The sequence below is a fragment of the Dipodomys ordii genome, unplaced genomic scaffold (genome assembly GCF_000151885.1).
Source record: "Dipodomys ordii isolate 6190 unplaced genomic scaffold, Dord_2.0 Scaffold18, whole genome shotgun sequence".
Taxonomy (NCBI): Eukaryota; Metazoa; Chordata; class Mammalia; order Rodentia; family Heteromyidae; genus Dipodomys; species Dipodomys ordii.
In genome coordinates this window covers 8,582,081-8,607,023 of record NW_012267234.1, presented here as the reverse complement: position 1 = coordinate 8,607,023, position 24,943 = coordinate 8,582,081, and the positions used below count along the sequence as shown (strand labels likewise).

At 41.4% G+C, this 24,943-nt stretch overlaps 1 protein-coding gene across 1 annotated transcript in view; it reads right to left on the bottom strand.

Moving 5' to 3' along the window:
- Tango6 (transport and golgi organization 6 homolog (Drosophila)) overlaps positions 1-24,943 on the bottom strand; it is a 171,325-nt gene that overhangs the window by 42,757 nt on the left and 103,625 nt on the right. The window contains 1 exon segment of the mRNA XM_013012670.1: positions 13,561-13,701. Within this exon segment, the coding sequence (XP_012868124.1) occupies positions 13,561-13,701 (141 nt within the window).

The window sequence follows — 24,943 nt, the reverse complement described above, 5'->3', positions numbered from 1 at the left end:
ACTCTACCACTGAGCCACCTTCCCAGCCCCTATTATTATTATTATTTTTTTGTCGGTCGTGGGGCTTGAACTCTGGGCCTAGGCGCTGTCCCTCAGCTCTTCAGATCAAGGTGAGCGCTCTACCACTTGAGCTACAGTGCCACTTCTGGTTTTCTGGTGGTTTATTGGAGATAGGAGTCTCACGGTCTCTCCTGTCCAGGCTGGCTTTGAACGGCGATCCTCAGATCTCAGCCTCCTGAGTAGCTAGGATTACAGGCGTGAGCCACCAGTGCCCGGCTTTTTTTTGTTAGTTTTGTCAGTCATGGGGCTTGATCTCAAGGAATAGATGCTGTCTCTGAGCTCTGCTCAAGGCTAGTGCTCTATCACTTTGAGACACAACTCCACTTCTGGTTTTCTGGTGGTTAATTGGAGATAAGAGTCTTACAAACTTTCCTGCCTGTGCTGGCTTTGAACCATGATCCTCAGATCTCAGCCTCCTGAGTAGCCAGGAGCATGAGCCACTGGTCACTGGCTTGCTTTTGGTTTATAATTCACACTTTTTTTTTTAAAGTTAACAGTTCCAAGAGGTTATTCTGAATTACCAGTAAGTTAGCAAAGATTTCAAGGGCTCTTAGCCTTCTCTTTCCTGACTTTAGTTCATTACCTTATCACTATGACATAGACCACATAAACAAGAATGACTTAGGTGTAAATTACATGTAGACTTTGACAAAATTCCTATGAGACAAGATATTAAACTAAAACCACCTTTTAGGGGTAACACTGTCCTAAAAGAAATGTACTAATTACCTGGCTTATGTAACTGTAATCCCTCTGTATGTTACCTTTATAGTAACAATTTAAAACAAAACAAAACCACCCTTGTCAGTGGGACTATTGTTGATATGAATAACCAGAAAAATGTTTTGAAGACACAGAGAACTTCTTTTTTGTTGTTGTTGGTCATTAGGCTTGAACTGTGGGCCTGGGTGCTGTCTCTCAGCTCTTCAGGTTAAGGCTAGTGTTCTACCACTTGAGCTACAGCACCACTTTTGGTTTTCTGGTGATTTATTGGAGTTAAGAGTCTCACACACTTTCCTGCCTGGCCTGGCTTTGAACGGTGATCCTCAGATATCAGCCACCTGAGTAGATAGGATTAGAGGCATGAGCCACCAGTACCTGACTGACACAGAGAACTTCTTGCCTACAAATGTCTCAAACTGGGGTTGAGAATGTGGCTTAGTGGTAGAGTGCTTGCCAGCATGCATGAAGCCCTGGGTTCAATTCCGCAATATCACAGAAACAGAAAAAGCTGGAAGTAGCACTGTGGGCTCATGTGGTAGAGAACTAGCCTTGAGCAAAAGAAGCTCATCGATTTAACCCCTAGGACTGGCAAAAACAATCAAACAAATGTTTCAAATTGTACTGTCTCAGGCTCCATTAATTAAAAATGCAAAATTATCATAGGAAGGGCTGTAAGAGCCTGTCACTATTCTTTAGTAAATATTAATATACCTGTCACCTGCTTTTCAGAACCTAGAAAACAATGAGAAAGATTTGAAGGTAGGACATTTTTGAAATGATTACTTTCTGGTGATGCTCAAATCTAGGTAAGAAGAAAAGGGTGGGGAGAGGATGAAGTAGAGTTACAGATTCTACTGTACACTTGAGCTTTTAAAAGATGTTTCCTTTCCATCTCCACAGATAACACAGTAGTGTGTAAATAAGGCTCATAGATAAACATCTTTTAGAGTAAAACAGTGTACAGGAAATGCTTTGTATCCATGGATTTTTGCAATCTGTGAACTTAAGTAAAAAGAGATGCCAAGACTTCTGTAGTTACGTATTAACAAAGTTATTCATCCCATCTCAACAGTTCATTGAACTGCAAGATGCGTTTCACTGGTATATATACCAGTGAAACTAAGCTTTTAGTTTACACAGTCACTCTACAAGAAAATTTTCATTAACTCTCTGAACCAACTAGACAAACAGATTAGTTCTTTGAAAAAGTGTGTGCCAGGCAGGAACATACTCCAGAAACTTTCTTCAAGGGTGCAATTAAAGTTCAGAAACATAACAAGAAAGGAAGGATCCAGGCTTATAGCAAGTTATTTTAAAAGATGGAAGAAAAAAAATCTAGTTATTTTAAATGAAAAAGATTCTGCAATTCTGAAATGATTACAGTATGAAAACCATTTAGGGAGATGGGCACTGATGATGCATACCCAGAATCCTAGCAATTCAGGAGGTTGAGACTTGGAGCATCACAGTTTAAAGCCAGAAGGGGGCAGAAAAGTCTGCTAGACTCCATCTCCAAAATAACTAGCAAAGAACAAGGCTGGAGGTGTGGCTCAAGTGGTAGAGGACCAGCCAAACAAAAATGAAGGCTTGAGTTCAAACTTTGCCACTTATAATTTTTAGTAAAAACAAAAACCAAACTGCAACATCTACTCAAATCTATTGAAAGAGATCTACTTTTAAAAGCAGGATATAAAGCTTGATTTGGGAAGAGAAAAGGCTTTACAAATTATTTTAAAAGATGAGTAGTTTGAGAAAGCTATTCAAACTGACTGAGAAAAATCTATGTAACTGGAGAAATATTCCAGGTTCTCAAATTGAAACCTTAATAGTGTTAAGCTATCCATTATCCCAGACTGTATTTTTTTTTAATTCAAAGCAATGTCAATCAAAATCCTAATAGAGGCTGGGCATTGGTGGCTTGCCTGTAGTACTATCTACTCAAGAGGCTGAGATCTAAAGATTATTGTGCAAAGCCAGCCTAGGCAGGAAAGTCTGGTCTGTCAGACTCTGATCTCTAATGAGCCACTAAAAAGACAGAAGTGAGGTCGGGTGGGTGCCAGTGGTTCACACTTGTATCCTAGCTACTCAGGAAGGAAAGTCTGTGAGACTCTTTTTTTTTTTAGGTCATAGGGCTTGAACTCTGGGCCTGGGAGCTGACCCTCAGCTTTTCAGCTCAGGGCTAGTGCTCTACCACTTGAGCCACAGTGTCACTTCTGGTTTTCTGAGTGGTTTATTGGAGGTAAGAGTCTCACAGAGTTTCCTGCCCAGGCAGGCCTTGAACTGCAATCCTCAGATCTCAGCCTCCTAAGTAGCTAGGATTACAGGTGTAAGCCACTCACACTTAGCCCATGAGACTCTTATCTTCAATAAACCACCAGAAAAGTAGAAGTGGCTCTGTGATTCAAGTTGCAGAGTGCTAGCCTTGAGCTGAAGAGCTGAGGGACAGTGCCCAGGCCCAACAGTTTAAGACCTATGACCAACCAAAAAAAAAAAAAAAAAAGAAAAAAAATCTTTGAAAGACTTTTAAGTGATTTAACACTTAACAATAAAACTACAGTAATCAAAATAGTGTAATGGTGGTTAAGTACAAACGTGTAAATAAATAGAACAGAATAAATCTACAAGTAGACCGTTTGCATATAACCAATTCAATGAGGAATGGTAAGTAATCTTTGCAACAAATAGTGGTAGAACAACTGTATATCCACAAAGAAAAAAAAATAGATATATTTCAACCCTAACTAGATACAAAGTTTAAGTTGAAGCTGTGTACTGGTCTATAATCCTAGCTATTTAGGAGGCTTGAACTCTGGGCCTGGGCGCTGTCCCTCAGCTCTTCAGCTTAAGGCTTGCACTCTACCACTTAAGCCACAGCACCACTTCTAGTTTTCTGGTGATTATTAGAGATAAGTCTCACAGACTTTCCTGCCTTTGCTGTTTGAAAAAAAAAAAGTTGTGATGGGTCATAGACATAAATATAAAAGGTAAAAAAATGTTTAAGTTCTAGAGGGAAAAGTGGGAAGAAATTATCACAAGTTTAGGTTAAATAAAAAGTTCTCAGGCAACAGAAAACATGTTCTACTAAAATATTTAAAAGTTGGCAGTGGAGGAATGGCTCAGCAGTAGAGTGCCTGCCTAGCAAGCACAGACTGAGTCAAAGCTCAGAATTACCCAAGAGTTATAACTTGGACTTTATAGAAACGAATGTCCTGGGGCTGGGAAGGTGGCTCAGTGGTAGAGTGCTTGCCTTGCATGCCTGAGGCCCTGGGTTCGATTCCTCAGCACCACATAAGCAAAAAGAAAAAAGCCAGAAGTGGTGCTGTGGCTCAAGTGGTAGAGCGCTAGCCTTGAGCTGAAGAGTTGAGGGACAGTGCCCAGACCCAGAGTTCAGGCCCACGACCAGACCACCCCCCCCAAAAAAAAAAAAAGAAACGAATGTCCTGAGTAGCAATGTGAAGATGAAAAAAGAAGAGAATCTACAAGAGTGCTGGAGTTTAACCTTGACATACCAGTGGTAGGGGAAGGACCAGCAAATAAAACTGAAGAGAAACCATGAGGGAGGAGACAAATTAGGTAAAGTTATTGTCTAGGAGGCATGAAGAAGGAGTTGTTTCAAAAAGGAAGTAGTCAAACAAAATGCTATTGTTTTCCAGAGTAGTTTCCATTGTGGTTGGTTAAATTAATAGATATGAGGGCTGTGTTCAATTTTGCTTTGGTTTCTAACAAAATAAAGAAAGGTGATGCTGGTCTGACCGAGATTTGGAGTGGCATTTGCTCTTCTCAGGAAAAACGATAGATTTTCTAAAATCAAATTATGGGCTTTATCTTGGAACTAGACTAGAAGTTAGAGACTTGCATATGGGTTTACTCATTGCTTGAAGAAACTCAAAGAGGCAAAGTGATTGACAGCCTAAAACATAAAAATCAGGCAGATGATAGATAAGGGAAAGGGTTAGATTACAAGATCTTGCAAGTTCCAACAGTTAGAAATACACCCTAAAACCTAAGACTCACTCTTTTCCTGGAATATGGAGTAATTTAAGAAAAGACACCTTTCAACCTAGAAGTGTAAACTGCTTTGCCTCAGGATTCCCTGAGGTAATTTGATCTGCCATGACACATTTCCACAAAGATGTGAGATTCAGTTCTCTCCCCTCAGTCTTCATACAAAGCATTGCTTCCTGATCTTTCCCATATGTAAACTGACCCAAAAGAGCAGCATGACTATGGCTTTCTGTTTCTGCTCTGAATATTAAAAGTCTTACCTAGAAAAAACTGGAACTTGTTTCAGCTTGATTAGAAAATGACATTCTGCCTCTAAAAATAACAAATGCTGTTCTTTGTACTCCATGATGATACTACCAGACCTAAGTTGTTCTTTCAGAGCAGCAAAATGTTCTCACTGAGTCATGGATGTATCCATCCATCCCTTGGTCCCTCCCTCTGGCCATCTGTCAACCCACATCCTCTGACAGGTTCTTGATTCAACCTTGGAAGCAAAGGTACAAGCACATTATGGAGATGGCTGGTCAGGCTTAGGAGTTCAGTCTGAAGACACAGAAATATGTTTTCTCTTGGAGACATGAGCAGTGTTACTCATTGGTGCATATTTCAGTAGGACATCAACACTGAACAGAAACACTTAAAAGCATGCCTATACACTGACCCAGTAAATAACTATCTGGGTTTTTATTTTTCATTTGATTGATTGATTGATTTAGGTCAGTTGTGAGGCTTGAACTCTGGGCCTGGGTGCTGTCCCTCAGCTCTTCAGCTCATGTGAGCCACAGTGCCACTTCTGGTTTTCTGGTAGTTTACTGGAGATAAGAGTCTCACGGACTTTCCTGCCTGGGCTAGCTTTGAACTGTGATCCTTAGAGCTCAGCCTCCTGAAAAGTTAGGATTATGGGGCGTGAGCCACTGGCACCCAGCTTATTGTTTTATTTATTTTTTTTTTTGGGTCCGGTTGTGGGGCCTGAACTCTGGGACTGGGCGCTGTCCCTCAGCTCTTCAGCTCAAGGCGAGTGCTCTACCGCTTGAGCCACAACGCCACTTCTGGTTTTCTGGTGGTTTATTGGAGATAAGAGTTTCACGGACTTTCCTGCCTGGGCTGGCTTTGAACCGTGATCCTCAGATCTCAGCCTCCTTAGTAGGTGGGATTATAGGCGCGAGCCACCAGCGCCCAACATTTTTTTATTTTTTTTTAACTGTATTTTTTTTCTGTTCTTTTTTGGTACTGGGGATTGAACCCAGGATGTTGCAGTTGCTAGGCAAGCCCTTCGTCACTGAGCTATATCAGTCCCCCAGTAACTACATGGTAGAAACTAATCCAAAGGAAAGAATCAAAGGAAGGTTACTTGAAAGAATAATAAGTAGCATTCTTTTCACAATAAGTAAGAGACTGACAACACTGGCAACGGCCTTAAACAGTAATATCTTACGAGAGGATAACTGAATGAAATTATGGTAAAATTGGGATTATTGATTATAGACAATAACTAATGACACAGCAAAGTTTCCATAAATCAGGCAAAGCAGCACATATTTGTAATCCTAGCTACATAGGAAACTGAGGCAGGAGGATTTTTTTTTTTTTTTGTAGGAGTTTTAGGAGTTTAAGGCCAGCATGAAGACCAGGAATGTGGCTCAAGTTGTAGAGGGCTTACAAGAACAAGGCTTTCAGTTTAATCCTAAGTACTGCCCCCCCCTCAACAAAAAAGGCCACCCTCCCCCACGGTATAACTCCTGTTTTCACTGTGTTTGTTGTTGGTATAATTTGGGGAGGGGAGGGGAAAAAAACAAGTTGTTTAAATAGGGATACAGGTGGACCCATTGCAACAATGAGATGTACAGAACATTATGTCACGCTTGGGGGGGGACACGGCAGGTGGGGGGAGATAGGGAGGGATGGTAAGGGGAAACAAAGGAGGAGGCAACAATGCTTGATAAGAAATGTACTCATTACCTTGCTCATGTAATTGTAACCCCTCTGTATGGTATTTTCACAATTAAAAATAAAATCTTGTTTCCTTGGAAAAAAAAAAAAGCCAGGCTGGGCAACATAATGAGACCCCATTTAAAAAAAGACAAAAAGGAAAGTACTTAAAAAAAAAAACAGAATATACATATAATTACAATTCTGAGAAAGGAAGGCAACTGGAAGGAAGCATGGAGATGGAAACAGAGGAGTGGAGGTACAGCACAGTGGTAGAGTACATGCATGCACAAGGCCCCAAGTTCAATCCCTAGCACTAAAAAATATAAAATCTAAACAAGATTGGTTATTTCCAAATGATGAAATTATAGGTATAATTTCCTTTTTATATTTCTAAGTAGCTTCCAAATTGTCAAAACAACCATGTAACACTATATAATTAGTGAAGAGGAAATGTGTACTCATAAAATTTTAAATTTACATCCTTCAAAAATTTGAATGAAGAAGAAAAAGAAAAAAGAAGAAAAAAAAGTTATTCCATCCGGGCCTTGACCATTAATTCTGGCAATATTAGTATTTTTAATATACGTAGATGTGAGTTTGTTGCGTTGAACTACACTGATGAAAACATAGGGAGACTTGACAACCAGCATTTCATCCCATACTTTGAATGTTGTTGTAAATTTCTCTTTTTATGTGAATTCTAACCTTTACCTATGGCTTATTATACTGAAATCTGAATGCTAACTGGTACCCAATTATTCACACTTCTACCTACCTTTTCACCTTAATTTAAACCTGTGATGTGAAGGTGAGAAATCTCTGGGAACTATCCTACAAAGGCTTTTTTTTTTTTTTTTTTTTTCAAAACTGACCTGCTGGGCTATAATAATGATGTGGCTATGTCTCACACTGTTATTCAACTGCTGGGTCTCAACAGGAAAAGGGACAGAACAGGGACCATTTTCCTTGTGCTCCCATAAGATCATATACAAGTCTCTCTCCAAGGTCATCTTACTGAAAGCATTTATGAATGAGTTGACTTCTGTCTAAACTTAAGCTCTCCGCAGGAAAAGAATGTAACTTTTCACACTCCCAGTCCAGCATAGAGCAGCTCACTACTTGGTTTTGCTTCTGTTTTTAGAGACGTGGTGTCAAACTTGAGATCCTTCCGACTCATCCTTTAGAGTGCTGAGATCATGGCATGCCCTTTTACTATGAGCTCAAGAAATGTTTACAAACTCAACCACATAGATGTGCTCATCCCCAAGTTTAAGGCAAGTACAAAAGATCTTCAAAGCTGGGTGCTGGTGGCTCACACCTGTAATCCTAACTACTCAGGAGGCTGAGATCTGAGGATAGTGATTGAAAGCCAGCCCAGGCAGGAAACTCCATGAGACTCTTTTTTTTTTTTTTGCCGGTCATGGGGCCTGAACTCTGGGCCTGGGCACTGTCCCCCAGCTCTTCAGCTCAAGGCTAGCGCTCTACCACTGGAGCCACAGCGCCACTTCCGGCTTTTTCTGTTTATGTGGTGCTGAGGAATCGAACCCAGGGCCTCATGCTTGCAAGGCATCCACTCTACAGCCTCCGTGAGACTCTTATCTTCAATAAACTACTTAAAAAACAAAAAACAAAAAAAACCCATACATGATGCTGTGGCTCAAGTGGCAGAGTGCTTGGCTTGAGCAAAAGAAGCTAAGGCCCAGAGTTCAAGGCCCAGAACTCGGAGGGAGAAAGATTCAAGATAAAGAATTTTGAGCATGAGAAAGGACAAATCATCCAGATATTTTTGCCTTAGAACTTGATAAAAACAGGAAACTACATTAAAATTCAGTGTTTGGGTATCATTATATGTAGAAACACAAAGAGCTTTTATATGAAGAACTTCTGACCCAAGCCCAAGATTGAAGTCACACACTACTACCACACACTGGTGGCTCATGCCTGTAATCCTAGTTCCTCAGAAGACTGAGATCTGAGTATCATAGTTCAAAGCCACACAGGCAGGAAAGTCCTTGAGATTCTTATCTCAAACTAACCACCAGAAAACAGAAAGTGGTGCTGTGGTTCAAAGTGGCAGAGCATTAGCCTTGAGCAAAAAAGCTCAAGAACAGTGCTCCAGCCCCTACAGAGTACAAGCCCTACAACCAAACAACAACAGCAACAAAAAGAGTCACACATTACAAAAACAAAAACCAAAGCAAAAAGGAAATTTAGGGAATGGGGATTTAGTTCAGTGTACTTAGCATGTATGAGGCCCTGGGTTCAAACTCTAGCAGCAAAAAACAAATAAAACAGCAAATAAAACTTCGTTTATTTTCTCTCTTTTGCTATTGAATGACAAATAAATGCTTGTAAGAAGGGTAATTAAATATATACTCTAGTTCACAATATGTCTGGTAAAGATAAAAGGAAGCCAAAAAAATGGTAAGGAGGTGTAATAATCATTCAAATGTGGCTACAGGTGTTAATAAGCAGAGTAGAAGGCTAGCCATTAAAATTATACTTACAAGGGTTGACAGTGTAACTCAGTAGTAGAGCAAGGCCATAGGTTCAATCCTCAGCATCACACACACAGAGGCACAGATATGGACATACACCAAACTATGCTAATAAGATTGGCAGAAAATGAAATTTGCTATGTGAAGAAATTAGCTATGTGAAGAAATTCCTATGCCCCAAAGGATTTGTTTTTTTTCCTTTTAATTCTTTTTTTTTAATTTTATTTTATTTTATTTGTGAACATACTGTACAGAGGGGTTACAATTACATGGGCAGGATAATGCATACACTTCTTACCAAGCATTGCATCCTCCTCCTTTGTTTCCCCTTCACATCCCTTCCCAGCCTCCCCCCTCCCCCCCAAGCCCCAAAGGATTTGTAAGTATATTACAGAATTTAGTAATTTTTTCTGAATAATTAATTCTACCAAGTAAGGTATGAGATAGGCTAGAACTTAATTAGGGCTGTCAGGATGGCTGGCTAAGTAGGCTGTGTAGCAGACAACTTAGGACCTGCCAAATTTGTCCAGTGATGTCCCTTGGCATTTATATATCTGTACAACTGTTGAGTGGTGGCCCTACATTTAACTAATATATCTGAGTGAGTAGATAAAGAAGAAATACAATAGTCCACATAGGCTCTAGAACATAGGGACTCTATTGACATTGTAAGCCAGATCATTCTTTGTTATGGGGTAATTCTGTGCACTGTAGAACATTTAACAGCACTGTAGACCTCTACCTACTCACTAGATGCCAGTAACAATCTTCCCCTAACACCTGTAGTAACAACCAACAAAGCCTCCGGACACTGCCAAATGTCCTCTGGGGAATTAAATCCCCCACACTCATCTGAGAGCCACTAATCTAGAAGAACAAAGACTGAGGAGTATTTATCAAGCTCTGACTAAGACATAGCACCTATCACATCAGAAAGACCTGACACATGAGCAGAGTGCAAGCAGAAGAGATTAATTCTCCAGGTAATCTCAGGAGCAGTGACCCCACAGATGTACTAATCCCTTTGTTTTCATTCCATTTGCCAAGTAATGTTCCAATTACCAACTCACTATCTTAGGCACAGTAATAGCAGGGAAGTATTACTAAAGAGTAAATGTGTTATATTTTTAAAGAAGTTTTAAACAGTGCAGTGGCTTAGAACAGTCCACAGGTTATTGTCAGCATCGACATTGGACTGTATAAGAGGAAACAGATGGAAAAACATTTGGAGAGAATGGTAATTTAACAATGTGTTAAGATTAAATTTCTGAGTTAAAAAAACTTTAAAAAAATGAAATAATTCCTTAAACAAGAGAGACTAAATCAAAATCCTACCACAATATTTTCTACATTGAGAAGCATAGACAAAAATATATACATTCAGCTGGGTACTGGTGGCTCATGCCTGTAAATGCTCACAACTTAAGAGGCTGAGATTTCAAGATTGTGGTTTGAAGTCAGCCTGGGCAGAAAAGTCCATGAGACACATATCTCCACTTAACTAGCACAAAAGGCTGACAGTAGAGCTATGGCTCAAGTGGTAGAGTCTTGAGCAAAATACACCCCTCAAGGTCATCACTCAAGCCCTCAGTTCAAGCCCTAGAAACAGCACGTGTGCGCACAAGCACGCGCATACACCCACAACCAACCAACCACTCACACCCATACCCACACAAATTAGTTTTAGTTTTGCTTAAAGGATTCCAAGAAGGAACCTCAACAAATCAATAGAGGATGACTATCTTTAACTTGGGAAAAAGTTTCAGACTGGTTATTTTCAGATTTTAGAATAGTTAAATATATCTAATGAGATATTCTTGGAAAGGGGGACCACGTTGAAATAGAAAATTCATTTGTTTCATGTATACCTTGTACAAATAGCCATTTAATATAATAGTCAATGTACAAATAGTCATTTAATGCAATATTTTAAAAACTTTTTTTTTTTTTGCATGAAACTAAGTTTCACAGAAGGCAATCTGTCAAGTGCACAGAAAGATTCAGATTTTGCAGCATTTTGGATTTCAGATTTTCAGATTAGGTAATATGAATCAGAAACAAGCAGTGAAAGCTAAAGCTATATTTAAAAGTACATACTTGGGCCGGGCGCCGGTGTCTCAGGCCTGTAATCCTAGCTACTCAGGAGGCTGAGATCTGAGGATCACAGTTCAAGGCAGCCCGGGTAGGAAAGTCTGTGAGACTTTTATCTCCAATAGAGCTCAAGGGCAGAACCTAGGCCCACAGTTCAAGCCCCAAGACTGACAATAAATAAATAAATGTAGATACTTGGGCCATGTTCTGGTGGCTCATGCCTATAATCCTAACTACTCAGAAGGCTGAAATCTGAGGATTGTAGTTCAAAGCCAGCCTAAGCAGGAAAGTCTGTGAGACTCTTAGCTCCAATTAACCATCAAAAAATCAGAAGTGGTGCTGTGGCTCAAAGTGGTAGAGAGCTAGCCTTGAGCAAAAGAGCTCAGAAGCAGTGCCCAGGCCCAAAGTTCAAGCCTCACGACTGACAAAAAAAGAAGAAAAAAAAAGTTAAAGTGATACTTGGATAGGTAGACTAGAGAAAGATGAGTACTTTGAGACTTGGTGGAATTTAGTTTGAGAAGACAAATGACTGTTTTGGAAGACAAATGACTGAGTAGTCTTTTTTTTTTTTTTTGGGTCCAGTCGTGAGGCCTGACCTCTGGGCCTCGGTGCTGTCCTCAGCTCTTCAGCTCAAGGCTAGCGTCTACCACTTGAGTCACAGCGCCACTTCTGGCTTTTTTCCTTTTTGCTTATGTGGTGCTGAGGAATCGAACCCCGGGCCTCATGCATGCAAGGCAAGCACTCTACCACTGAGCCACCTTCCCAGCCCCTGACTGAGCAGTCTATAAGAGCATATGTAGAGCCTGGCACTGGTTGCTCAGGCCTATAGTCCTAGCTACTTAAAGATGCTGAGATCTGAGGATTGTGGTTCAAAGCCAGCCTGGGCAGAAAAGTCCCTATGAGACTCTTATCTCCAATTACCATTCAAAACCCAAAGTGGCATTGTGGCTCAAAGTGGTAGAACACAAACCTTAAGCAAAAGAGTTAAGGGACAGTGCCCAAGCCCTGAGTTCAAGCCCCACAATTGAGGGGGGGGGGAAAAAAAGAGCATATATAGAGCAATAAGGCCTCTCTTCCACCTAACCTGGCCCTCCACCCCCACCACTATGGCCCCAGCAGATAACCTGGGCTGCTTGGTGCAGAATGAGAAAGGTGTGCCTCAGGGTTCATCATCCCAATGGTAGAGGTCCCCAATGGTAGATATCAGCCAGAGGTTAAAAAAAAACAAACAAATTCTACATGCTGATGTCATCTATGCCTGGTTTATATTCCTTCTGAGGTCATACAACCTCCATAGGTACACACAGAAGTTAAAGGTGACACTTGCTCCTATGATACTCTAAACTTAATGTTCACATCTCCTTTGAGAGTGATTTCTATGAGTAGGCACTATTAATATACTCATTTTATATATAAGGGCATGGAAGTTAAGAAAGCATTCCCACGATCACAACAAAAGCAGGCCAGGAAACTACAACAGTGCCTTCCAGTTGATGGTTCAATTCTTAGCATCCCTTTCACCAGGTGAACAAATTGCTGAAGGTGTCTGAACCAGTTTCCACAACCAATAACATGGGTTTAGCAAGAGCTTTTATTTGCAACATTTGTTGGAAAAATAGGATGAGATTATATATGTTGACAATCTGCCACACAGAAGCTACTCAGGAACTGTGTGTAATTTTCCTTGCTTACTTCACATTCATTTTTTTTTTTCTTGGTTGGTCATGGGGCTTGAACTCTGGGCCTGAGCTCTGGGCCTGAGCTTTTTTGCTCGAGGCTAGTGTTCTCCCACTTGAACCACAGTGCCTCTGGTTTTCTGGTGGTTAATTGGAAATAAGAGTCTCACAGAATTTCCTCCTGGGATTGGCTTCAAACTGCAATCCTAGATCTCAGCCTCCTGAGCAGTTAAGATTATAGCCATGAGCCACCAGTGCCTGGCCACATCCTTCTTTGTATGCTTGCTACTGCTGTGTGAAACTTTTCTTTCTAGGTCTGCTGAAAATTGGGTTCTCACATGGTAGCTCCAGGGGAAGAAGGCCAAGTAGTTGTAGGAAAATGGACACTATTGCTGACTATATCCTACTGGCATACTTGCTAGATATGTGCTATATCTCTAAACAGGATGTAGTCTATATCCATCCCTATCCAACCCTGCCTCTGTCCATTCTCACCTGCTAGTATAATAAGCTTTTCAGCTTCAAAGCTACATATCCTCCAGCCTTTTCCAGGTGGATGGAACCAGAAAACTTACCTAATGTCCTGACAATACGCATGAGGACTTCTCCAACTTTCATCCTAGTCTCTGGTGTGTGTTTGTCTTTGCCGCTATCATATCGGGCCAACAGGTCAACCAGGATTTTTTCAGGGTATACATCTGAAAGCAGGGCAACCCCTGGGATTCAAAACAAAAACGAAGAATTCATTATTGTTTAGGACCAAAAGGCAAATAAACCTAGAGGTTTATCTGGTAAACCTGTGATGGTTTACCAAAGAGATGGCAAGGGCTTTTCATTTGGAGAGATGATGCAGTGAAAGAAGAAGGGATGGGGGTTCAGACTTCTGGATTTATCTGTTCCCAGCCTGATGTCTAAGGTCCATCTCAGCCCTAACATTTTATGATCTGTGGCTCAAGGACATTTGGAGACAAGCTAGATTACTGTATATGATCAGCCATGGCAGGAATTCACTCAGCAGGAGACCAATAGGGTTCCTCCTGATTCTGAGACTCTAAGGTATAATGATGAGTCTTGTCCCTGTCACACATAAGCACAGCACTGCTTACTGCCTTGGCTGTAGTCTTCTATTCTAGTGCAACTTCCTTCTTAAATCTGCCAACGAGGATAACAACTTCCATAAGGTAACACTTTCAGAGCACCATGGGTATGATCAATACAAGACCTACACTTGTGGTTAGTTCCCAGGTCATCTTTAAGACTCTTACATTCCCCTTCCTGGGACATCATCTCATCCACAACAGAACTGCTAGTGTGTAACTACAATGGTGCTCTCATATCTGAATCCACATGGAGCAAGCTCTGCAGGAATATGGTGAGGCAAATAATTCATAATTCTCAGATCAGACCAAAATAAAGCCCCTGATCTCTGGTACATAAATACAACTGAGGACAGAAAGGTTATAGCCCTCTTGAAAAAAAATAGTGAGGAAAAAGGAAATAACAAAATACACAGGGAAGCAGGATGAGACTGGCTCATCACCTCAACTACTCTGGTCACTAGTGTGGTTCTGACTTTTCTTGTGATTGTTCTCTCTGCTTCTGCTCTTTTCCCTCACTGGAGGAGGGCTCACTTATTTTCAGGGACCTTCATTTTTGTGGCCAAAGCCTCTCAACGGTTTCTCTTCTCCCTTGAGTAGAAGCAGCCTCATTTCCATCCCCATATTGCCTTGGTTCTCTGATTCATCCTGTGTCCAGCCTCTCTTTCTCACTATCCTCAGCAATTCAGCCTACCTAGCTTTCCTATGAAGACCAGGCTGCTCCTGGAGGGTATCTGCCTCAGTTGCTTCTCTTGTAGGAAGCCTGACAACTTGCTCCAAAATATCTTATCTCTGGTCATACATCACATTCATCACATAGAAAGCAGCAGCCTCCTTCCTCTCTGCCTGTATCTTGTTCTCTGTTTCTATCCCTTTACCCTGCTTCGTTTTCTCTTCAGCACATACCACCTGACAGTTCATGTTTCTTTATTGTCTGCTTCCCTCCTTGGCACATGAACTCCACAAAGCCCAGGATTTTCTTTTGTTCCCTGCTGTAGCCCCTGCCCTGAAGCGTGCCAGTACATAGCAAGGGTTCAATAGCTATTTGCTAAATCAGTCAATGAATGAATGAGTAAAAAAGTCTCAGCAATACAGTCTCCACATACATGGCAGGAATTCAGAGAGGATGGGGAGGGAGCAACAGAAATGCTGAAGAATCTAATTATTTTTCACCTGTTTGCCATTCTGTTTAAACTGGCAATGTTGCAGGCAGGGTTCACACACCATTTCCTATGGTATAGGTTGTGATTTCATTCTTATAAAATCACATGACTATCTTCACTCCTCTCATCTGCTGAGCTGTGAAGGCTGTGAAGTGCACCTGCTGAGGTCGGCACTAGTCTGCCCATCTTCTTTTCTGCCCTTTCTACCCTTATTTTTTGTTTCCCAAGAGTCTGGAAAGCCTCTGTAGTTGGTTTAAAGCCATATCTCCCTGCACATGGAAGCCATCATAGTTCTATTCTATTGTATAAGGTGATAGAGAAGTCCTTGGAGGTCCAAGGTGGAGTTAGGGACCATTCCATCTAGCATAGGAAAAATGTCTGTGGTTTAAGAAAAAAGGTAAATGAACTGTTTACTGAGAGGGAGAAAGTCAACAGTTTCCAAGTTCTAAAAGGGCGAGGAAAGGAAAGTGAAGGATGGGAGGGAGCTGAGTTCCAGCAGGCAGTGTCTCCCTGACACACTGCAAGGCTGGGTATATAGTACATATCCACAGCCATCAGAGCCACTTCTCACAAGTTCCCAACTCAGACATCTGCTGCAGTTGTTTCCTCTTAGGAACAGAGTTGTGCCTCTGTGTGAAAAACTGGGGAAATGGACTTTATGAAATTGCAATCTAGATGTAAGCTCTTCTGAAACTCATCTTTACAAATCTGTCCTGCTATTGTTTATTTTTAGTTTCTCTCATCAATCTTTAGTAGAAAAGAATTGTTTATTTCCATATCCTACCCCAAGAAGGTTTTTTTTGTTTTTGCTTTTCTTATACCACTAAGTTTGAAAGTCACCAGGGAGCTTTAAATACTCCCATTCTTCCATGAAGAGGCTGCCAATGGCAAAGTCCATTTCCTTGCTTCCCACAGGCCCAGGTATGTCAGCCATTGTTTATCTTCCTGCCCGCCAGCCCCACAAACTGCTGCCAAGTGGCCCTGTGACTGTTTGACGTTTACCTTCTAGGATACAGTTGCTACCGATGAGTCTATAAATCCCTCAGGATAAGATAGGGCAGTGCCTACCTTATTCACCAGTGCTGAGGAGAATCATAAATGATGCTCAAGACTGTAAGACAGGCTGGGGTGTGGCTCAAGTGGTACAATGCTTGTCTAACATGCCTAAGGACCTGAGTTCAATTCCCCCCACTTACCTCTCCACCCATTTCTCTCTCTCTGACTGACACACACACACACACACACACACACACACACACACACACACACACACACACACACACACACTGACAGTGAAAGGGATGAGATATTTTTGTGGCTGTTTCTGTTTCTTATCTGAAATGTTTCCTAAGTCTGACATGCTTAGGTTTTTAGTCTAACCTCCTCATACTTGGTAATTCCTTTGTAATCTGAAAATGGGGTAATTTCTGGGCCAGCACAGGCTTCAAGGAAACATGACCCATCAATTCCTTTGGCAATAAGAGCCAAATGATCTTATGAGAGATAGCTCCTCCTGCTTTGATCACAGGAAGAATGACTCTGCACTTCAGGATGTGGTGTAAAAGGTAATATATACAGAAGGTAAAGGGAAAGCCAAACCAGGAGTGTACCAAAGCATTCTGACCCGCATGTTAGGGCACAGCACAGGATACGGGCAAATAGTTCAAATGAAAAAATGAAAAGTATTTCCTGTAATAAAACAGATTGTCAACTCTACAACTGTTTCTCTGCCCAGAGGTTTTCATTAAGTCAGAAATGTATTCTGATCAAAAGCGTTCGCTGGAGCTGAGCAATGGTGGCTCACACTTGCAATCATAACTACTTAGAAGGTTGAGACTGGAGGACTGTGGTTTGAAGCCAGCCTGGGAAGAAAAGTATATGAATTCTTAGTGCTGAAATTACTGTTAGTTTTCATGTTAATGAGACCTCTCCAGGTAAATCTGTACAATTTTTATGTTTTTATGTATTAGCTAAAAATTACCAACCAGCTGTGATGTCCTAACTTTGGGTTCTAAGTCATCAAGATAAGAAAAGTAGAACTTAGAAGAGAAGGAAAAACACTATCTTTCAGCAGGAGAGGTCTCATTAACATGAAAACTAACAGTAATTTCAGCACTAAGAATCCAGGAAGTTGCACAAACCACGGAAGTTGGTTATTAACTTAAGGAAGTATGGAGAACTCAACTGAATAGCTGGGCTGTCTTTGTAATTAAAGTCAATGATAACATCTAGCATGCCAATTTGATGTTTAGTTTTTCTAGAGCTCCAAAGCTGTGTTAACTGTGGACAAGTCCCAACAAATTTATAGATTCAGGATGAGTATTACTCAGGCCTGAAGAAAAATCAGGGTTCCATGAATGAACTTTGATGTTGAAAGGTGAGGACTATAAGGACTTAACCTATTGTCTATTTTTTTTAGTTTTGCTTAATATTTTTTCTTTCCACATTTTTTTGTGCGTGAGTACTGTGACTTAAACTCAGGGCCTGAGCACCATCCCTTGGCTTTTTTACTTCAGGATGGCATTCTACCATTTTAGCCATACCTCCACTTCCAGTTTTTTAAGAGAGATAAGAGTTTCATAGAATTACCTGCCTATGCTAGCTTTGAATCTCAACCCTCAGATTTCAGCCTCCTGAATAGCTAGGATTATATAGGTGTAAGTCACTGGAGCCCAGTTCTTCCAATGATCTGTACAGGTGGTTTCATTTTGGAATGTCCATATATGCATACAATGTATCTTGATCAGGCTTACCTCCTCTAGTACTCTTCCCCAACTCCCTTTAATGTCTATATCTTTAAATCAGGATCCACATAATAAATTCCAGCACTCAGATGATGTTAATATTTTTGTTTTCTAATGCTCATTTTAGAGGGGAAAAAGTAAAAATGAATGAACAACTTATAGCTACTGAAGTTTGCCATACTTGCTGGAAGTCATTTGAATAATGAGATACTATTAGTAAGTAAAAACTAGCAGCACTATTCTTTTTTATTTTCTGTGCCAATTCTGGGGCTTGAATTCAGGGCCTGAGTGCTGTCTCAGAGGGTTTTTTTTTGTTGTTGGTTTTGGGGTTGGGACCCAGGCTCAAACTCAGTATCTAATGCTTGCTTTCATTTATTGGCTGGTGCTCAACCAACCTGTGGCACAGTTCCCTTTCCAAGTAGCACTATTAATATATAGAGAGATGGAAGACATGGCCCGAGACCATAGGGCTGCCTTCTGGCCCAGCAGAACTGCCAACCTTTCTGCTCAATACCTCTGCTCCACATGGCCCACCTGGTGGCCAGCAATGCCAAGGAGAAAACACTAGAGCATAGTACACACTGAGTAGATCCTAACTGAAAACCTCACACTTTCAAGTGCATAAGCGACTAGTCTCACTCCACGAAATGTACTCTAAAGGACACCAGTGTTGGCGTTAAGGAGAACACCTGATCCCCTGCATCCCACATGAACAGTACCATCTCCACTGGACCCAGATGGGCTACCTAGGGCCTGTGTGTGCTGCTGAGACCTTTATGGAAAAAGGAGGTCTCAATGATAATGAAATTCATTAGTGATTCAAACTTTTTTTGCGGGGGGGAGGGGGTCCGGTCGTGGGGCCTGAACTCTGGGCCTGGGCGCTGTCCCTCAGTTCTTCAGCTCAAGGCTAGCGCTCTACCACTTGATCCACAGCGCCACTTCCGGCTTTTTTCTTTTTGTTTATGTGGTGCTGAGGAATCGAACCCAGGGCCTAAGGCATGCGCTCTACCACTGAGCCACCTTCCCAGCCCTAGTGATCCAAACTTAAGATGCTGTTAACATTAATCATGACAGAAAAGCCATATAAAAAGGAAATGGAGAGCTGGGCACCAGTGGCTCACACCTGTAAACCTTGCCACTCAAGAGGCTGAGATCTGAGGATTGCAGTTCAAAGCCAGCCCAGGCAGGAAAGTCCTTGAGACTATTATCTCCAATTAAACACCAGAACACTGGAAGTGGCACTGTGGCTCAAAGTGGTAGAGCACTAGCCTTGATCTGAAGAGCTCAGGGACAACACCAAGGCCCAGAGTTCAAGCCTCAGATTTCCCCGCCCCCCTACCTGCCAAAAAAAAAAAAAATTAAGAAATGGAAAACTAGGATTTGACTCATTTTTTATTTTGCTGGACCTGGGGCTTGAACTCAGGGCCTGGGCACCGTCCCTGAGCCCCTTTGTGTTCAAGGCTAGCACTCTACCACTTGAGCTACAGTACCACGTCCTGCTTTTTCTAAGTAGTTCATTGGAGGTAAGAGTCTCAGAGACTTTTCTGCCCATCCTGGCTTCAAACCGTGATCCTCAGATCTCAGCTTCAGCTTCCTGAGTAGCTTAGAATTACAGGAATGAGTCACCAGAGCCAGGCTAAAAATTAGGATTTTTATGAGTCTTTTTTTTTTTTTTTTCTGGTTGGTTGTGGGGCCTGAACTCTGGGCCTGGGCACTGTCCCTCAGCTCTTCAGCTCAAGGCTAGTGCTCTACCGCTTGAGTCACAGTGTCACTTCCGACTTTTTTCTGTTTATGTGGTACTGAGGAATTGAACCTAGGGCTTCATGCATGCAAAGCAAGCACTCTACCACTAAGCCACCTTCCTGGCCCATGAGTCTGCTTTTAACTAGGGTCTCATACACCCATACTTTGTAATATCTTTATAGGCAAGCACTCTGATTCTCTTATTCCACTACCTACCCCCTCCACCCAAAAAATAAAGTCCAAAATAGCATTGGAAATATATAGTTCATCTTCTCAGGGCTGTGTCTGCCAAACAAGTATCTCTGAATGACTCCAGAGTAGAAGGAACAGGAGATCCTGTCAGGAATACTATGATAGCCAGGCATGGTGGCAAATGCATGTAATCCCAGCACTCTGTGAGGACTGAGAGTCTGAGGCCACCCTAGGAATATATTAGCAAGTACATTAGCCCTGAGTTCAAATCCCAGGACCCCTCAACTTAAAAGATAGCTAAAGGAAGAAAGAAATAAAGGCAATAATTAGCACTGATTTGAAAGTAATCACTATTGGATGCATTCAGAGCAACTTACATTTCAGCTGACCATGTGTGAGATAAAGATGGCATCCATTAAATTTTCCTTATGTAGCATTCAGAATGAAGAGGCTTAACATCATTCCCTTTGTTTAAACAACAACAACAACAAAAACATTTACTGGAAAAAAGAAAAGAGAGGCCTCTGATACTCAGGAAAGCTTTTAGCTGAGTCACTCAGTGGAAGTTTAGGTAAGAAATAAAACATTTTGCAGTCCTGGAGTGGGTAGACTGGTAGGAGAAACACCTGAACTTCCAGCTTATTTGCAAGTTTCCATTTGACATTTCACCTCAGGCCTACACAGAGAAGCTGATGAATCAGCAAAGCTGGCTGATGTGTCAGCTTCTCACTAATTTAGAAAAAGCCAGGCTCCCAAAGGAAACTGTCCCCTGGCCTGCACAGCTCTGCCAAGACAGGGCTCAGTCTGGTGCCAGTGGCTCCCACCTATAATCCTAGCTACTCAGGAGGCAAAGATCATAGAATTATGGTTCAAAGCCAGCCAGGGTAAGAAAGTCTGTGAGACTCCTATTTCCAATTAAGCACTAAAAAAAAGCCAATAGTGGAGATGTGGATCAAGTGGTAGAGCTAGCTTTGAGCAAAAAAGCTCAGGGACAGTGCCCAGGCCCTGAGTTCAAGCCTCAGGACCAGCACATACATACACATACATGCACACATAATACAGATAGGGCTCATCTTTCCAGGGTCCTGAGGAATGCTTGGTAGTCAATGAGACTTATCCTACACCTGGGGTAACTAGCCAGTGACAGAGGGAAAGTGGAAGCTTTACCTAAATTTCTCTTTTGTTCTTAATTAAGCCTAGAGATGACCCAATGTGATGATTAGGCATGTGTTTGTAATAGATGCCCCAGGCTAGCACTGGCTTAGAGAAAGTGATGATTGTGAAATCAGCAACCATGAGAGAGCTTCTGTAAAAGTCCTCCCAAGAGCCCTTTCTCTCCTGAAAAAGGAGCACACGCACAAAAACACTACCTATAGTATCAGGTAGTTTCCAAACCTAGTTAGGGATGCTCAAGACCCACACAGGGAATTAACTTCACCTTCATACTCAGGTTCAAATCTGGAGCTAAGTTGTGAACTATAATAGATAACAGACATCTATAGAAGGGAGAGGCTTGCCTGCCTGCCTTCCTTTTATTTATTTTATTTTATTTTTTTGCTGGTCCTGGGGCTTGAACTCTGGGCCCAGGTGCTGTTCCTAGCTTTTGTGCTCAAGGCTAGAGCTCTACCACTTGAGCCATAGCTTCACATCCAGCTTTTTCTGTGACTAATTGGAGATAAGAGTCTCAAGACTTTCCTGCCTGGGCTGGCTTTGAACAGTGATCCTCAGATCTCAGTTTAGGATTACAGGTGAGAGCCACTTGTGCCTGGCTATTTATTTATTTATGCTAGTATTGAGGTCTGGATGCTATCCCTTAGCTTTTTCCACTTAAGGCTGGCACTCTACTGCTTGAGTTACCTCTATTTCCAACTTTTTATTCCTTAAGAGTCTCATAGACTTTTTTTTTTTTCCTGGGCTAACTTTAAACCGAAGTCCTTACATCTCAGCTTCCTCTGAGCTGGCTTTGAACCTCAATCCTCAGATTTCAGCCTCCTAATACCTAGGATTACAGGTCTGGGCCATTGGCACCTTGCTTGATCTTTTTCTTTCAGATGCCATTCTGAGTAAATATATACACATATAGTATTTCCATTGTAGATCATCTTATTTCTAACAGTCTTGTTTTGCTTAGATGAGGAAAGTATATTCTTTTCACTTTTAATACATAATTCAAAGTGATCCAATGATAAGGTTTAAAACTTTAGCAGTAATATTGTTTCTTAGAAAGGTTGAAATTGAAAAGGTTTCTTTAAAATTTTAGTTCAGCTGCAGGAAAAAAAAAATTTAGTTCAGAGCCAGGAGCCAGTAGCTTAGGCCTGTAATCCTAGCTACTCAGAAGGCTGAGATCTGAGGACTGCGGTTCAAAGCCAGTCTGGGCAGGAAAGTCCATGGGACTCTTATCTCCAATTAATCACCAGAAAACTGGAAGTGGCTCAAGTGGTAGAGTGCTAGCTTTAAGCACAAAGAGGCTCAGGGACAGTGCCCAGGCCATGAGCTCAAGCCCCCGGTCTAGCAAAAAAAAAAAAAAAAAGTTCAGCTAAAAAGTAGAAGAAAAAGGGTCAAGTTGAAAAAGATACCAAAACAGTAGTATCAGATTATGTAGCAGCAATCTGAAGCTATGACAAAATTCAAAGCTTGGTAATATAAGCAGAAGAAGTAATTCTTTCATGCATTCAAGTGTAAATGGTGATTGTGTATGTCAGGTACTGTCATTTGATGATACAAATGTATTTAGACAGGCAATGCCAATTTTACAAGGGAGTTCAGGATATGTTGTACGCTCTGTGAATAACGAGGGCACAGAGAGAAGGGAGTGAGAAAGGGAACAGAATAAGGGTAGGCATCCTGAAGATGGACAAATAAGCTGTGTTGCAAAAAATGCTACCACTCTTCACCAGCAAGGAAACTCCCAGTGTGGAAAGATTTCACAGGCTTCCTAGACAGAATTGCTACTGGCAACTGCCTCCCATTGATGCCTTAGGATACATTCTCCAAAGAGAAGTAACTGGCTCCAAGGGTACAAACATTTTCACTGCTGTCTTCCACAAACATTCCAATTAAATTTCTTACCAAGAGTGCTAATGGAAATTCCCATCTTAAATCTTGCCTATTAATGAATTTATACCAATTTATCTGCTAGGTATTTTTCTTATTAATCCCTAGGAACTTTTTACGCAATAAAATAATTCACCATTTGCTTGTCCTTAAAAAAAAAGAAAGAAAGAAACAAATTGTGTCTGGTGGGCAGGCCTGTAATCACACCATGTGGGAGATTGAAGTAGGAGGAAGTAGAATTTTAGGGCAGCCTGGGCTACCCTATAAGAATGTGAGGAGGAGGGGAGGCGAGAGGAGAACAATTTACTGAGATGTAATTCATGTACCATAAAAAGTTTGATGTGTACAATGCAGTGGTTTTTAGAATATTCACATCGTTTGTGCAAACATCAGCACTACTTAAGTTCCAGAACATTTTCATCACTCAAACCCCCCAAAACCCTCCCACCCATTAGTCAGCTTCCTTTTAATGACATTAATCATTTTCCTTTTTTTTTAAACCAGATCCTTTAGCACTTGGCAAACACAAATCTACTTTGTCTCAACAGTTACGTGCTTACCATTTCTGTTGCAAATCTCTTTTCCATAATTATACTTTACATTTTAATTAAGGTTCTTTTCAACATGAGTTTAAACTTTTAGAATATCAGATCTATTAATCTTTCTGATTTCTCCATCCAGAAACTAGATATATTCTCTTAATGCTTCATTCTCCATACTTTCTTCCTTTCTGCTTTGTTCTACTATTGCTTTCTTTAGCTATATCTACTGCAAAACTCACCCACTGTTTTTTATTTTAGTTTTTCTACAATTTTATTTTTAGATGCTCCATTTGTTTTAAAAATCTATTGTATCGGGGATGGGAAGGTGGCTCAGTGGTAGAGCGCTTGCCTTGCATGCCTGAGGCCTTGGGTTCGATTCTTCAGCACCACATAAGCAAAAAGAAAAAAAGCCAGAAGTGGCGCTGTGGCTCAAGTGGTAGAGTGTTAGCCTTGAGCTGAAGAGCTGAGGGACAGCGCCCAGGCCCAGAGTTCAGGCCCCACGACCGGACACACAAAAAAAAAAAAAAAAAAAAGAGTCTCACAGGCTTTCCTGCCCAGGCTGGCTTTGAACCATTATCCTCAGATCTCAGCCTCTTGAGTAGCTAGGATTACAGGCGTGAGCCACCAGCGCCCGGCTCATTGTTCTTATTTCCTAAAGGTATTTTTCTTTCGTTCCCTTCCTCTCTCCATCCCTCTCCCCCCATCTCCCCCCATCTCCCCTTCCCCTTTCCTCCAGTCTGTAATGATTAGAGAGATCAGCTGATAAACAACTGTCATATAGGGTAATGTATTTAAAATACATTGAAAAGCATCAAAGAGCTCATAAGAAAGTGAGAAATTACCAAGCCAACCTCTGAAGAGAAAACCAGAACTCAATAATAAATACACCATTCCCTCCCCTTCCATCCTCTCCCTCACTTCCCTTGTGCTGGATCTGGGGCTTCCATTCAGGACCTGTCCCTGAATGTTTTCCTTCTAGCCTAGCATTCTACCACTTGAGTCAGGGCTGGCTTCAAACCATGATCCCCATGATCTCAGCTTCCTGAGTAGCTAGAATTATAGGCACCAGTATTAGGCCTTCCTTTCTTTTCGGGCGCTGGGAATCAAACTCAGAGCCTTGTATATTCTGGGAAAACACTCTTCTTAGCTGTTAGTTACCCACCTCTAGCCCCTAAATGTGGGTTCTTATGTTGTGTTTATTCTTAAGAGTTCTGGTTTTCTCTTCAGAGGTTGGCTTGGTAATTTTCCATTTCCTTGTGAGCCCTTTGACACTTTCCAAAGTGTTTTAAATACATTACCCTATATGACAGTTGTTTATCAGCTGAGTTCTCTAATCATTACTGACAATGAATAACAAAAATCTTTTTTTTTTTTTAATTTTGTCAGTCATGGGGCCTGAACTCTGGGCCTGGGCGCTGTCCCT